We start from the raw sequence: 15,498 nt of genomic DNA, 5'->3' as shown, positions 1-15,498 counted from the left end.
GCCAAAACCTCTCTGCTCCTTCCCCGCCTGTCATGCCTGTTCATCACTCACCACACATGGAGGCAATCTGATGTCACCGCCAGTGCAGAGGGAGCATACAGGAAGGGATGGATAGGCTAGTTCAGTAGTATGTATATGAGCAGCAATCTGGTTGGCTGCTTTACAGACAATCAGTCTGCTCACCTACAGACCGCCAAGCATTCTCTGCTCCGTCAGTGGTCATGTATGCCTGTCTCCCTGCTTAATGAGTGTGCGGGCATCACTGGGAGGGGACGGAACAGAGAGGCAATGTTCAGGGAAAAGGAGGCTGCAAACAGTGTTGGGAAAGCTTCAATGTAGCAGGCAACCCACATTTACACTTTGATTTGTGAGTTTGCATGACACGTAATCTGGGTACAGCCTCCAGCATTCACCGGTCAGTTGGCCAATCCCAATTCCAATCATGTTTGCATGCTGAACCATGTCACAAAATCTTCACTCATCACTAGTCACTTTTACATTTAACAATTTAATATCTTCTGTTTTTTTTCATTTAGATACAAGCACCAGTTCTACATCTCCAGTCAGTTCATTTCCAAGCACAGTAACCAGCAGGAGTCTAACTACTACTAACAGTCAACCTGCTCCTACTTCTAATGCCCCAGTCACTTCAGCTGAGAATGAGATTCAATCACCAATGCCTTCAAGTACATTAGTTCTTACCAACAGTGAATCAAATAAACCTTTCAGCTCTACAATAATTAAATCAACATCTCAACTGAATTTTTACACCCCTGAAGCTTTTTCACTTAAATCATCCTCTTCACCTTCTGAGGTTACGGAAAATCTTATGCCTCCAACCTCTGAGAAAACATCTTCCAACATTAATACTACTGAAGCAATAAGCACCTCATCTTCTTTCACGTCAGCTCATAATATATCTATTTCCTCTTCTACTGAAATTGGGAACAAAGCCAGTGTTGTTGAAAGTACTGAAACCAGCAACCTCCCATTGTTTTCTGAAGAAAGTGCCTCATCACCTGCTTCTACCTCCAAGAAACCAATGACAACACTTGAGCCCTTAACTGGATTGTCCACAGGTACAACCAACCTAACTACTGCTAGCATGACAAGTGCATCCCATACTTCAGAATCTACACATTTACCTGAAATAATGTCTAGCTCCCCTGAAACCACCTTACCCCAAACTTCTCCTTCTGTCTCTGACACAATGGTATCTTCTGTACCATCATCTGAAAAACCTACAATATCATCAACATCTGAAGGTACAACTACTCCTGAAACCTCTAATCAACTACTAACTTTACCTTTGGAAGCAACGGACACCTCTATATCAAAAACATCACAGGAAATAACAGTGTCTGAAATGACATCTTCTGAGCCACTAGTTACGCTACTTGCATTTACTTCAGAATTCACCTCAAATGTTCCTTCATCAACGCTAGCAGTAAGTACAGCCAGTACATTTCAGAGTGATGTAACCCACAAGAATCCAACTTTTCCAGAAACAAACAGTTCATCTGCTCCTACTTTTACTGTGCCAGTCACTTCAGCTGAGATTCAGTCACCAACGTCTTCAGATACGTTAGTACTTACCAACAGTGAAACAAAACAAACTTTCAGCTCTGCACTGTTTGAATCAACAACTCCAGTGGATTCTTTTATCCCTGAAGCTTTTTCACTTGAATCCCCCTCTTCACCTTCGGAGGTTATGGAGAGTTCTATGCCTTCAACATCTGAGAAAACAACATCCATCGTTTATATTTCTGAAGCAAAAAGCACCTCATCTTCTTTTACATCACCTGACAATATATCTCTTACATCTTCTATTGAAATTGGGATCACCTCCAGTATTGTTGCAACTTCTGAAACCAGCACCCTCTCGTTGACTTCTGTAGAAAGTGCCTCATCACCTGCTTCTACGTTTAATGAACCAATAACAACACTTGTGCCCTTACCTGTGTTAACCACAGGTAAAACCATCCTAACTACTGATAGCATGACAAGCACATTCCACTCTTCAGAATCTACACATTTACCTGAAATAATGTCTAGCTCCCCTGAAACCACCTTACTCCAAACTTCTCCTTCTGTCTCTGAAGCAATGGGATCTTCCGTATCATCATCTGAAAAACCTACAATAACATCAACATCTGAAGGTACAACTCTGCCTGAAAAATCTAATCAACCACTAACTTCACATTTGGAAGCAACAGACACCTATATATCATTAACATCACAGGAAATAACAGTGTCTGAAATGACATCTTCTGAGCCACTAGTTATGCTATCTGCATTTACTTCAGAACTCACCTCAAATGTTCCTTCATCAACGCTAGCAGCAAGTACAGCCAGTACATTTCAGAGTGATGTAACCAACAAGAATCCAACTTCTACAGAAACAAACAGTTCAGCTGCACCTACTTCTACTGTGCCAGTCACTTCAGCTGAGATTCAGTCACCAACGTTTTTAGATACATTAGTACTTACCAACAGTGAAACAAAACAAACTTTCAGCTCTGCACTGTTTGAATCAACAACTCCAGTGTATTCTTATACCCCTGAAGCTTTTTCACTTGAATCCCCCTCTTCACCTTCGGAGGTTATGGAGAGTTCTATGCCTTCAACATCTGAGAAAACAACATCCAACGTTTATACTTCTGAAGCAAAAAGCACCTCATCTTCTTTTACGTCACCTGACAATATATCTCTTACATCTTCTATTGAAATTGGGATCACCTCCAGTATTGTTGCAACTTCTGAATCCAGCACCCTCTCGTTGACTTCTGTAGAAAGTGCCTCATCACCTGCTTCTACGTTTAATGAACCAATAACAACACTCGAGCCCTTACCTGTGTTAACCACAGGTAAAACCATCCTAACTACTGCTAGCATGACAAGCACATTCCACTCTTCAGAATCTACACATTTACCTGAAATAATGTCTAGCTCCCCTGAAACCACCTTACCCCAAACTTCTCCTTCTGTCTCTGAAGCAATGGGATCTTCCGTACCATCATCTGAAAAACCTACAATATCATCAACATCTGAAGGTACAACTATACCTGAAAAATCTAATCAACCACTAACTTCACATTTGGAAGCAACAGACACCTCTATATCATTAACATCACAGGAAATAACAGTGTCTGAAATGACATCTTTTGAGCCACTAGTTACACTACCTGCATTTACTTCAGAACTCACCTCAAATGTTCCTTCATCAACGCTAGCAGCAAGTACAGCCAGTACATTTCAGAGTGATGTAACCAACAAGAATCCAACTTCTACAGAAAAAAACAGTTCATCTGCTCCTACTTCTGCTGTGCTAGTCACTTCAGCTGAGATTCAGTCACCAACGTCTTCAGATACGTTAGTACTTACCAACAGTGAAACAAAACAAACTTTCAGCTCTGCACTGTTTGAATCAACAACTCCAGTGGATTCTTATACCCCTGAAGCTTTTTCACTGGAATCCCCCTCTTCACCTTCGGAGGTTATGGAGAGTTCTATGCCTTCAACATCTGAGAAAACAACATCCAACGTTAATACTTCTGAAGCAAAAAGCACCTCATCTTCTTTTATGTCACCTGACAATATATCTCTTACATCTTCTATTGAAATTGGGATCACCTCCAGTATTGTTGCAACTTCTGAAACCAGCACCCTCTCGTTGACTTCTGTAGAAAGTGCCTCATCATCTGCTTCTACGTTTAATGAACCAATAACAACACTCGAGCCCTTACCTGTGTTAACCACAGGTAAAACCATCCTAACTACTGATAGCATGACAAGCACATTCCACTCTTCAGAATCTACACATTTACCTGAAATAATGTCTAAGTCCCCTGAAACCACCTTACCCCAAACTTCTCCTTCTGTCTCTGAAGCAATGGGATCTCCCGTACCATCATCTGAAAAACCTACAATAACATCAACATCTGAAGGTACAACTATGCCTGAAAAATCTAATCAACCACTAACTTCACATTTGGAAGCAACAGACACCTATATATCATTAACATCACAGGAAATAACAGTGTCTGAAATGACATCTTCTGAGCCACTAGTTACGCTATCTGCATTTACTTCAGAATTCACCTCAAATGTTCCTTCATCAACGCTAGCAGCAAGTACAGCCAGTACATTTCAGAGTGATGTAATCAACAAGAATCCAACTTCTACAGAAACAAACAGTTCATCTGTTCCTACTTCTTCTGTGCCAGTCACTTCAGCTGAGATTCAGTCACCAACGTTTTTAGATACATTACTACTTACCAATAGTGAAACAAAACAAACTTTCAGCTCGGCACTGTTTGAATCAACAACTCCAGTGGATTCTTATACCCCTGAAGCTTTTTCACTTGAATCCCCCTCTTCACCCTCGGAGGTTATGGAGAGTTCTATGCCTTCAACATCTGAGAAAACAACATTCAACGTTTATACTTCTGAAGCAAAAAGCACCTCATCTTCTTTTACGTCACCTGACAATATATCTCTTACATCTTCTATTGAAATTGGGATCACCTCCAGTATTGTTGCAACTTCTGAAACCAGCACCCTCTCGTTGACGTCTGTAGAAAGTGCCTCATCATCTGCTTCTACGTTTAATGAACCAATAACAACACTCGAGCCCTTACCTGTGTTAACCACAGGTAAAACCATCCTAACTACTGATAGCATGACAAGCACATTCCACTCTTCAGAATCTACACATTTACCTGAAATAATGTCTAGCTCCCCTGAAACCACCTTACACCAAACTTCTCCTTCTGTCTCTGAAGCAATGGGATCTTCCGTACCATCATCTGAAAAACCTACAATATTATCAACATCTGAAGGTACAACTATGCCTGAAAAATCTAATCAACCACTAACTTCACATTTGGAAGCAACAGACACCTCTATATCATTAACATCACAGGAAATAACAGTGTCTGAAATTACATCTTCTGAGCCACTAGTTACGCTACCTGCATTTACTTCAGAACTCACCTCAAATGTTCCTTCATCAACGCTAGCAGCAAGTACAGCCAGTACATTTCAGAGTGATGTAACCAACAAGAATCCAACTTCTACAGAAACAAACAGTTCAGCTGCACCTACTTCTACTGTGCCAGTCACTTCAGCTGAGATTCAGTCACCAACGTTTTTAGATACATTAGTACTTACCAACAGTGAAACAAAACAAACTTTCAGCTCTGCACTGTTTGAATCAACAACTCCAGTGGATTCTTATACCCCTGAAGCTTTTTCACTTGAATCCCCCTCTTCACCTTCGGAGGTTATGGAGAGTTCTATGCCTTCAACATCTGAGAAAACAACATCCAACGTTAATACTTCTGAAGCAAAAAGCACCTCATCTTCTTTTATGTCACCTGACAATATATCTCTTACATCTTCTATTGAAATTGGGATCACCTCCAGTATTGTTGCAACTTCTGAAACCAGCACCCTCTCGTTGACTTCTGTAGAAAGTGCCTCATCACCTGCTTCTACGTTTAATGAACCAATAACAACACTCGAGCCCTTACCTGTGTTAACCACAGGTAAAACCATCCTAACTACTGCTAGCATGACAAGCACATTCCACTCTTCAGAATCTACACATTTACCTGAAATAATGTCTAGCTCCCCTGAAACCACCTTACCCCAAACTTCTCCTTCTGTCTCTGAAGCAATGGGATCTTCCATACCATCATCTGAAAAACCTACAATATCATCAACATCTGAAGGTACAACTATGCCTGAAAAATCTAATCAACCACTAACTTCACATTTGGAAGCAACAGACACCTCTATATTATTAACATCACAGGAAATAACAGTGTCTGAAATGACATCTTTTGAGCCACTAGTTACACTACCTGCATTTACTTCAGAACTCACCTCAAATGTTCCTTCATCAACGCTAGCAGCAAGTACAGCCAGTACATTTCAGAGTGATGTAACCAACAAGAATCCAACTTCTACAGAAAAAAACAGTTCATCTGCTCCTACTTCTGCTGTGCTAGTCACTTCAGCTGAGATTCAGTCACCAACGTCTTCAGATACGTTAGTACTTACCAACAGTGAAACAAAACAAACTTTCAGCTCTGCACTGTTTGAATCAACAACTCCAGTGGATTCTTATACCCCTGAAGCTTTTTCACTGGAATCCCCCTCTTCACCTTCGGAGGTTATGGAGATTTCTATGCCTTCAACATCTGAGAAAACAACATCCAACGTTAATACTTCTGAAGCAAAAAGCACCTCATCTTCTTTTATGTCACCTGACAATATATCTCTTACATCTTCTATTGAAATTGGGATCACCTCCAGTATTGTTGCAACTTCTGAAACCAGCACCCTCTCGTTGACTTCTGTAGAAAGTGCCTCATCATCTGCTTCTACGTTTAATGAACCAATAACAACACTCGAGCCCTTACCTGTGTTAACCACAGGTAAAACCATCCTAACTACTGATAGCATGACAAGCACATTCCACTCTTCAGAATCTACACATTTACCTGAAATAATGTCTAGCTCCCCTGAAACCACCTTACCCCAAACTTCTCCTTCTGTCTCTGAAGCAATGGGATCTTCCGTACCATCATCTGAAAAACCTACAATAACATCAACATCTGAAGGTACAACTATGCCTGAAAAATCTAATCAACCACTAACTTCACATTTGGAAGCAACAGACACCTCTATATCATTAACATCACAGGAAATAGCAGTGTCTGAAATGACATCTTCTGAACCACTAGTTACGCTACCTGCATTTACTTCAGAACTCACCTCAAATGTTCCTTCATCAACGCTAGCAGCAAGTACAGCCAGTACATTTCAGAGTGATGTAACCAACAAGAATCCAACTTCTACAGAAAAAAACAGTTCATCTGCTCCTACTTCTGCTGTGCTAGTCACTTCAGCTGAGATTCAGTCACCAACGTCTTCAGATACGTTAGTACTTACCAACAGTGAAACAAAACAAACTTTCAGCTCTGCACTGTTTGAATCAACAACTCCAGTGGATTCTTATACCCCTGAAGCTTTTTCACTGGAATCCCCCACTTCACCTTCGGAGGTTATGGAGAGTTCTATGCCTTCAACATCTGAGAAAACAACATCCAACGTTAATACTTCTGCAGCAAAAAGCACCTCATCTTCTTTTATTTCACCTGACAATATATCTCTTACATCTTCTATTGAAATTGGGATTACCTCCAGTATTGTTGCAACTTCTGAAACCAGCACCCTCTCGTTGACTTCTGTAGAAAGTACCTCATCACCTGCTTCTACGTTTAATGAACCAATAACAACACTCGAGCCCTTACCTGTGTTAACCACAGGTAAAACCATCCCAATTACTGCTAGCATGACAAGCACATTCCACTCTTCAGAATCTACACATTTACCTGAAATAATGTCTAGCTCCCCTGAAACCACCTTACCCCAAACTTCTCCTTCTGTCTCTGAAGCAATGGGATCTTCCGTACCATCATCTGAAAAACCTACAATATCATCAACATCTGAAGGTACAACTATGCCTGAAAAATCTAATCAACCACTAACTTCACATTTGGAAGCAACAGACACCTCTATATCATTAACATCACAGGAAATAACAGTGTCTGAAATGACATCTTCTGAGCCACTAGTTACGCTACCTGCATTTACTTCAGAACATACCTCAAATGTTCCTTCATCAACGCTAGCAGCAAGTACAGCCAGTACATTTCAGAGTGATGTAACCAACAAGAATCCAACTTCTACAGAAACAAACAGTTCAGCTGCACCTACTTCTACTGTGCCAGTCACTTCAGCTGAGATTCAGTCACCAACGTTTTTAGATACATTAGTACTTACCAACAGTGAAACAAAACAAACTTTCAGCTCTGCACTGTTTGAATCAACAACTCCAGTGGATTCTTATACCCCTGAAGCTTTTTCACTTGAATCCCCCTCTTCACCTTCGGAGGTTATGGAGAGTTCTATGCCTTCAACTTCTGAGAAAACAACATCCAACGTTAATACTTCTGAAGCAAAAAGCACCTCATCTTCTTTTATGTCACCTGACAATATATCTCTTACATCTTCTATTGAAATTGGGATCACCTCCAGTATTGTTGCAACTTCTGAAACCAGCACCCTCTCGTTGACTTCTGTAGAAAGTACCTCATCACCTGCTTCTACGTTTAATGAACCAATAACAACACTTGAGCCCTTACCTGTGTTAACCACAGGTAAAACCGTCCCAACTACTGCTAGCATGACAAGCACATTCCACTCTTCAGAATCTACACATTTACCTGAAATAATGTCTAGCTCCCCTGAAACCACCTTACCCCAAACTTCTCCTTCTGTCTCTGAAGCAATGGGATCTTCCGTACCATCATCTGAAAAACCTACAATAACATCAACATCTGAAGGTACAACTATGCCTGAAAAATCTAATCAACCACTAACTTCACATTTGGAAGCAACAGACACCTCTATATCATTAACATCACAGGAAATAGCAGTGTCTGAAATGACATTTTCTGAGCCACTAGTTACGCTACCTGCATTTACTTCAGAATTCACCTCAAATGTTCCTTCATCAACGCTAGCAGCAAGTACAGCCAGTACATTTCAAAGTGATGTAACCGACAAGAATCCAACTTTTACAGAAACAAACAGTTCATCTGCTCCTACTTCTACTGTGCCAGTCACTTCAGCTGAGATTCAGTCACCAACGTCTTCAGATACGTTAGTACTTACCAACAGTGAAACAAAACAAACTTTCAGCTCTGCACTGTTTGAATCAACAACTCCAGTAGATTCTTTTACCCCTGAAGCTTTTTCACTTGAATCCCCCTCTTCACCTTCGGAGGTTATGGAGAGTTCTATGCCTTCAACATCTGAGAAAACAACATCCAACGTTTATACTTCTGAAGCAAAAAGCACCTCATCTTCTTTTACGTCACCTGACAATATATCTCTTACATCTTCTATTGAAATTGGGATCACCTCCAGTATTGTTGCAACTTCTGAAACCAGCACCCTCTCGTTGACTTCTGTAGAAAGTGCCTCATCACCTGCTTCTACGTTTAATGAACCAATAACAACACTCGAGCCCTTACCTGTGTTAACCACAGGTAAAACCATCCTAACTACTGCTAGCATGACAAGCACATTCCACTCTTCAGAATCTACACATTTACCTGAAATAATGTCTAGCTCCCCTGAAACCACCTTACCCCAAACTTCTCCTTCTGTCTCTGAAGCAATGGGATCTTCCATACCATCATCTGAAAAACCTACAATATCATCAACATCTGAAGGTACAACTATGCCTGAAAAATCTAATCAACCACTAACTTCACATTTGGAAGCAACAGACACCTCTATATCATTAACATCACAGGAAATAACAGTGTCTGAAATGACATCTTTTGAGCCACTAGTTACACTACCTGCATTTACTTCAGAACTCACCTCAAATGTTCCTTCATCAACGCTAGCAGCAAGTACAGCCAGTACATTTCAGAGTGATGTAACCAACAAGAATCCAACTTCTACAGAAAAAAACAGTTCATCTGCTCCTACTTCTGCTGTGCTAGTCACTTCAGCTGAGATTCAGTCACCAACGTCTTCAGATACGTTAGTACTTACCAACAGTGAAACAAAACAAACTTTCAGCTCTGCACTGTTTGAATCAACAACTCCAGTGGATTCTTATACCCCTGAAGCTTTTTCACTGGAATCCCCCTCTTCACCTTCGGAGGTTATGGAGATTTCTATGCCTTCAACATCTGAGAAAACAACATCCAACGTTAATACTTCTGAAGCAAAAAGCACCTCATCTTCTTTTATGTCACCTGACAATATATCTCTTACATCTTCTATTGAAATTGGGATCACCTCCAGTATTGTTGCAACTTCTGAAACCAGCACCCTCTCGTTGACTTCTGTAGAAAGTGCCTCATCATCTGCTTCTACGTTTAATGAACCAATAACAACACTCGAGCCCTTACCTGTGTTAACCACAGGTAAAACCATCCTAACTACTGCTAGCATGACAAGCACATTCCACTCTTCAGAATCTACACATTTACCTGAAATAATGTCTAGCTCCCCTGAAACCACCTTACTCCAAACTTCTCCTTCTGTCTCTGAAGCAATGGGATCTTCCATACCATCATCTGAAAAACCTACAATATCATCAACATCTGAAGGTACAACTATGCCTGAAAAATCTAATCAACCACTAACTTCACATTTGGAAGCAACAGACACCTCTATATCATTAACATCACAGGAAATAGCAGTGTCTGAAATGACATCTTCTGAACCACTAGTTACGCTACCTGCATTTACTTCAGAACTCACCTCAAATGTTCCTTCATCAACGCTAGCAGCAAGTACAGCCAGTACATTTCAGAGTGATGTAACCAACAAGAATCCAACTTCTACAGAAAAAAACAGTTCATCTGCTCCTACTTCTGCTGTGCTAGTCACTTCAGCTGAGATTCAGTCACCAACGTCTTCAGATACGTTAGTACTTACCAACAGTGAAACAAAACAAACTTTCAGCTCTGCACTGTTTGAATCAACAACTCCAGTGGATTCTTATACCCCTGAAGCTTTTTCACTGGAATCCCCCTCTTCACCTTCGGAGGTTATGGAGAGTTCTATGCCTTCAACATCTGAGAAAACAACATCCAACGTTAATACTTCTGCAGCAAAAAGCACCTCATCTTTTTTTATTTCACCTGACAATATATCTCTTACATCTTCTATTGAAATTGGGATTACCTCCAGTATTGTTGCAACTTCTGAAACCAGCACCCTCTCGTTGACTTCTGTAGAAAGTGCCTCATCACCGGCTTCTACGTTTCATGAACCAATAACAACACTCGAACCCTTACCTGTGTTAACCATAGGTAATACCATCCTAACTACTGATAGCATGACAAGCACATTCCACTCTTCAGAATCTACACATTTACCTGAAATAATGTCTACCTCCCCTGAAACCACCTTACACCAAACTTCTCCTTCTGTCTCTGAAGCAATGGGATCTTCCGTACCATCATCTGAAAAACCTACAATATCATCAACATCTGAAGGTACAACTATGCCTGAAAAATCTAATCAGCCACTAACTTCACATTTGGAAGCAACAGACACCTCTATATCATTAACATCACAGGAAATAACAGTGTCTGAAATGACATTTTCTGAGCCACTAGTTACGCTACCTGCATTTACTTCAGAATTCACCTCAAATGTTCCTTCATCAACGCTAGCAGCAAGTACAGCCAGTACATTTCAGAGTGATGTAACTCACAAGAATCCAACTTTTACAGAAACAAACAGTTCATCTGCTCCTACTTCTACTGTGCCAGTCACTTCAGCTGAGATTCAGTCACCAACGTCTTCAGATACGTTAGTACTTACCAACAGTGAAACAAAACAAACTTTCAGCTCTGCACTGTTTGAATCAACAACTCCAGTGGATTCTTATACCCCTGAAGCTTTTTCACTTGAATCCCCCTCTTCACCTTCGGAGGTTGTGGAGAGTTCTATGCCTTCAACATCTGAGAAAACAACATCCAACGTTTATACTTCTGAAGCAAAAAGCACCTCATCTTCTTTTACGTCACCTGACAATATATCTCTTACATCTTCTATTGAAATTGGGATCACCTCCAGTATTGTTGCAACTTCTGAAACCAGCACCCTCTCGTTGACTTCTGTAGAAAGTGCCTCATCACCTGCTTCTACGTTTAATGAACCAATAACAACACTCGAGCCCTTACCTGTGTTAACCACAGGTAAAACCATCCTAACTACTGCTAGCATGACAAGCACATTCCACTCTTTAGAATCTACACATTTACCTGAAATAATGTCTAGCTCCCCTGAAACCACCTTACCCCAAACTTCTCCTTCTGTCTCTGAAGCAATGGGATCTTCCGTACCATCATCTGAAAAACCTACAATAACATCAACATCTGAAGGTACAACTATGCCTGAAAAATCTAATCAACCACTAACTTCACATTTGGAAGCAACAGACACCTCTATATCATTAACATCACAGGAAATAACAGTGTCTGAAATGACATTTTCTGAGCCACTAGTTACGCTACCTGCATTTACTTCAGAATTCACCTCAAATGTTCCTTCATCAACGCTAGCAGCAAGTACAGCCAGTACATTTCAGAGTGATGTAACTCACAAGAATCCAACTTTTACAGAAACAAACAGTTCATCTGCTCCTACTTCTACTGTGCCAGTCACTTCAGCTGAGATTCAGTCACCAACGTCTTCAGATACGTTAGTACTTACCAACAGTGAAACAAAACAAACTTTCAGCTCTGCACTGTTTGAATCAACAACTCCAGTGGATTCTTATACCCCTGAAGCTTTTTCACTTGAATCCCCCTCTTCACCTTCGGAGGTTATGGAGAGTTCTATGCCTTCAACATCTGAGAAAACAACATCCAACGTTTATACTTCTGAAGCAAAAAGCACCTCATCTTCTTTTACGTCACCTGACAATATATCTCTTACATCTTCTATTGAAATTGGGATCACCTCCAGTATTGTTGCAACTTCTGAAACCAGCACCCTCTCGTTGACTTCTGTAGAAAGTGCCTCATCACCGGCTTCTACGTTTCATGAACCAATAACAACACTCGAACCCTTACCTGTGTTAACCACAGGTAATACCATCCTAACTACTGATAGCATGACAAGCACATTCCACTCTTCAGAATCTACACATTTACCTGAAATAATGTCTACCTCCCCTGAAACCACCTTACACCAAACTTCTCCTTCTGTCTCTGAAGCAATGGGATCTTCCGTACCATCATCTGAAAAACCTACAATATCATCAACATCTGAAGGTACAACTATGCCTGAAAAATCTAATCAACCACTAACTTCACATTTGGAAGCAACAGACACCTTTATATCATTAACATCACAGGAAATAACAGTGTCTGAAATGACATTTTCTGAGCCACTAGTTACGCTACCTGCATTTACTTCAGAATTCACCTCAAATGTTCCTTCATCAACGCTAGCAGCAAGTACAGCCAGTACATTTCAGAGTGATGTAACTCACAAGAATCCAACTTTTACAGAAACAAACAGTTCATCTGCTCCTACTTCTACTGTGCCAGTCACTTCAGCTGAGATTCAGTCACCAACGTCTTCAGATACGTTAGTACTTACCAACAGTGAAACAAAACAAACTTTCAGCTCTGCACTGTTTGAATCAACAACTCCAGTGGATTCTTATACCCCTGAAGCTTTTACACTTGAATCCCCCTCTTCACCTTCGGAGGTTGTGGAGAGTTCTATGCCTTCAACATCTGAGAAAACAACATCCAACGTTTATACTTCTGAAGCAAAAAGCACCTCATCTTCTTTTACGTCACCTGACAATATATCTCTTACATCTTCTATTGAAATTGGGATCACCTCCAGTATTGTTGCAACTTCTGAAACCAGCACCCTCTCGTTGACTTCTGTAGAAAGTGCCTCATCACCTGCTTCTACGTTTAATGAACCAATAACAACACTCGAGCCCTTACCTGTGTTAACCACAGGTAAAACCATCCTAACTACTGCTAGCATGACAAGCACATTCCACTCTTTAGAATCTACACATTTACCTGAAATAATGTCTAGCTCCCCTGAAACCACCTTACCCCAAACTTCTCCTTCTGTCTCTGAAGCAATGGGATCTTCCGTACCATCATCTGAAAAACCTACAATATCATCAACATCTGAAGGTACAACTATGCCTGAAAAATCTAATCAACCACTAACTTCACATTTGGAAGCAACAGACACCTCTATATCATTAACATCACAGGAAATAACAGTGTCTGAAATGACATTTTCTGAGCCACTAGTTACGCTACCTGCATTTACTTCAGAATTCACCTCAAATGTTCCTTCATCAACGCTAGCAGCAAGTACAGCCAGTACATTTCAGAGTGATGTAACTCACAAGAATCCAACTTTTACAGAAACAAACAGTTCATCTGCTCCTACTTCTACTGTGCCAGTCACTTCAGCTGAGATTCAGTCACCAACGTCTTCAGATACGTTAGTACTTACCAACAGTGAAACAAAACAAACTTTCAGCTCTGCACTGTTTGAATCAACAACTCCAGTGGATTCTTATACCCCTGAAGCTTTTTCACTTGAATCCCCCTCTTCACCTTCGGAGGTTGTGGAGAGTTCTATGCCTTCAACATCTGAGAAAACAACATCCAACGTTTATACTTCTGAAGCAAAAAGCACCTCATCTTCTTTTACGTCACCTGACAATATATCTCTTACATCTTCTATTGAAATTGGGATCACCTCCAGTATTGTTGCAACTTCTGAAACCAGCACCCTCTCGTTGACTTCTGTAGAAAGTGCCTCATCACCTGCTTCTACGTTTAATGAACCAATAACAACACTCGAGCCCTTACCTGTGTTAACCACAGGTAAAACCATCCTAACTACTGCTAGCATGACAAGCACATTCCACTCTTTAGAATCTACACATTTACCTGAAATAATGTCTAGCTCCCCTGAAACCACCTTACCCCAAACTTCTCCTTCTGTCTCTGAAGCAATGGGATCTTCCGTACCATCATCTGAAAAACCTACAATAACATCAACATCTGAAGGTACAACTATGCCTGAAAAATCTAATCAACCACTAACTTCACATTTGGAAGCAACAGACACCTCTATATCATTAACATCACAGGAAATAACAGTGTCTGAAATGACATTTTCTGAGCCACTAGTTACGCTACCTGCATTTACTTCAGAATTCACCTCAAATGTTCCTTCATCAACGCTAGCAGCAAGTACAGCCAGTACATTTCAGAGTGATGTAACTCACAAGAATCCAACTTTTACAGAAACAAACAGTTCATCTGCTCCTACTTCTACTGTGCCAGTCACTTCAGCTGAGATTCAGTCACCAACGTCTTCAGATACGTTAGTACTTACCAACAGTGAAACAAAACAAACTTTCAGCTCTGCATTGTTTGAATCAACAACTCCAGTGGATTCTTATACCCCTGAAGCTTTTTCACTTGAATCCCCCTCTTCACCTTCGGAGGTTATGGAGAGTTCTATGCCTTCAACATCTGAGAAAACAACATCCAACGTTTATACTTCTGAAGAAAAAAGCACCTCATCTTCTTTTACGTCACCTGACAATATATCTCTTACATCTTCTATTGAAATTGGGATCACCTCCAGTATTGTTGCAACTTCTGAAACCAGCACCCTCTCGTTGACTTCTGTAGAAAGTGCCTCATCACCGGCTTCTACGTTTCATGAACCAATAACAACACTCGAACCCTTACCTGTGTTAACCACAGGTAATACCATCCTAACTACTGCTAGCATGACAAGCACATTCCACTCTTCAGAATCTACACATTTACCTGAAATAATGTCTACCTCCCCTGAAACCACCTTACACCAAACTTCTCC

At 40.7% G+C, this 15,498-nt stretch overlaps 1 protein-coding gene across 1 annotated transcript in view; it reads left to right on the top strand.

The window, feature by feature from the left end:
* Nucleotides 1-15,498, top strand: part of LOC137504747 (mucin-3B-like) — a 71,598-nt gene that overhangs the window by 37,106 nt on the left and 18,994 nt on the right. The window contains exon 3 of the mRNA XM_068233332.1: nucleotides 537-15,383. Coding sequence (XP_068089433.1) covers nucleotides 537-15,383 — 14,847 coding nt within the window. The remainder of the gene's footprint in view (nucleotides 1-536; nucleotides 15,384-15,498) is intronic.

The sequence above is a fragment of the Hyperolius riggenbachi genome, chromosome 4 (genome assembly GCF_040937935.1).
Source record: "Hyperolius riggenbachi isolate aHypRig1 chromosome 4, aHypRig1.pri, whole genome shotgun sequence".
Classification (NCBI taxonomy): Eukaryota; Metazoa; Chordata; class Amphibia; order Anura; family Hyperoliidae; genus Hyperolius; species Hyperolius riggenbachi.
This window is presented reverse-complemented; position numbering and strand designations above follow the sequence as displayed.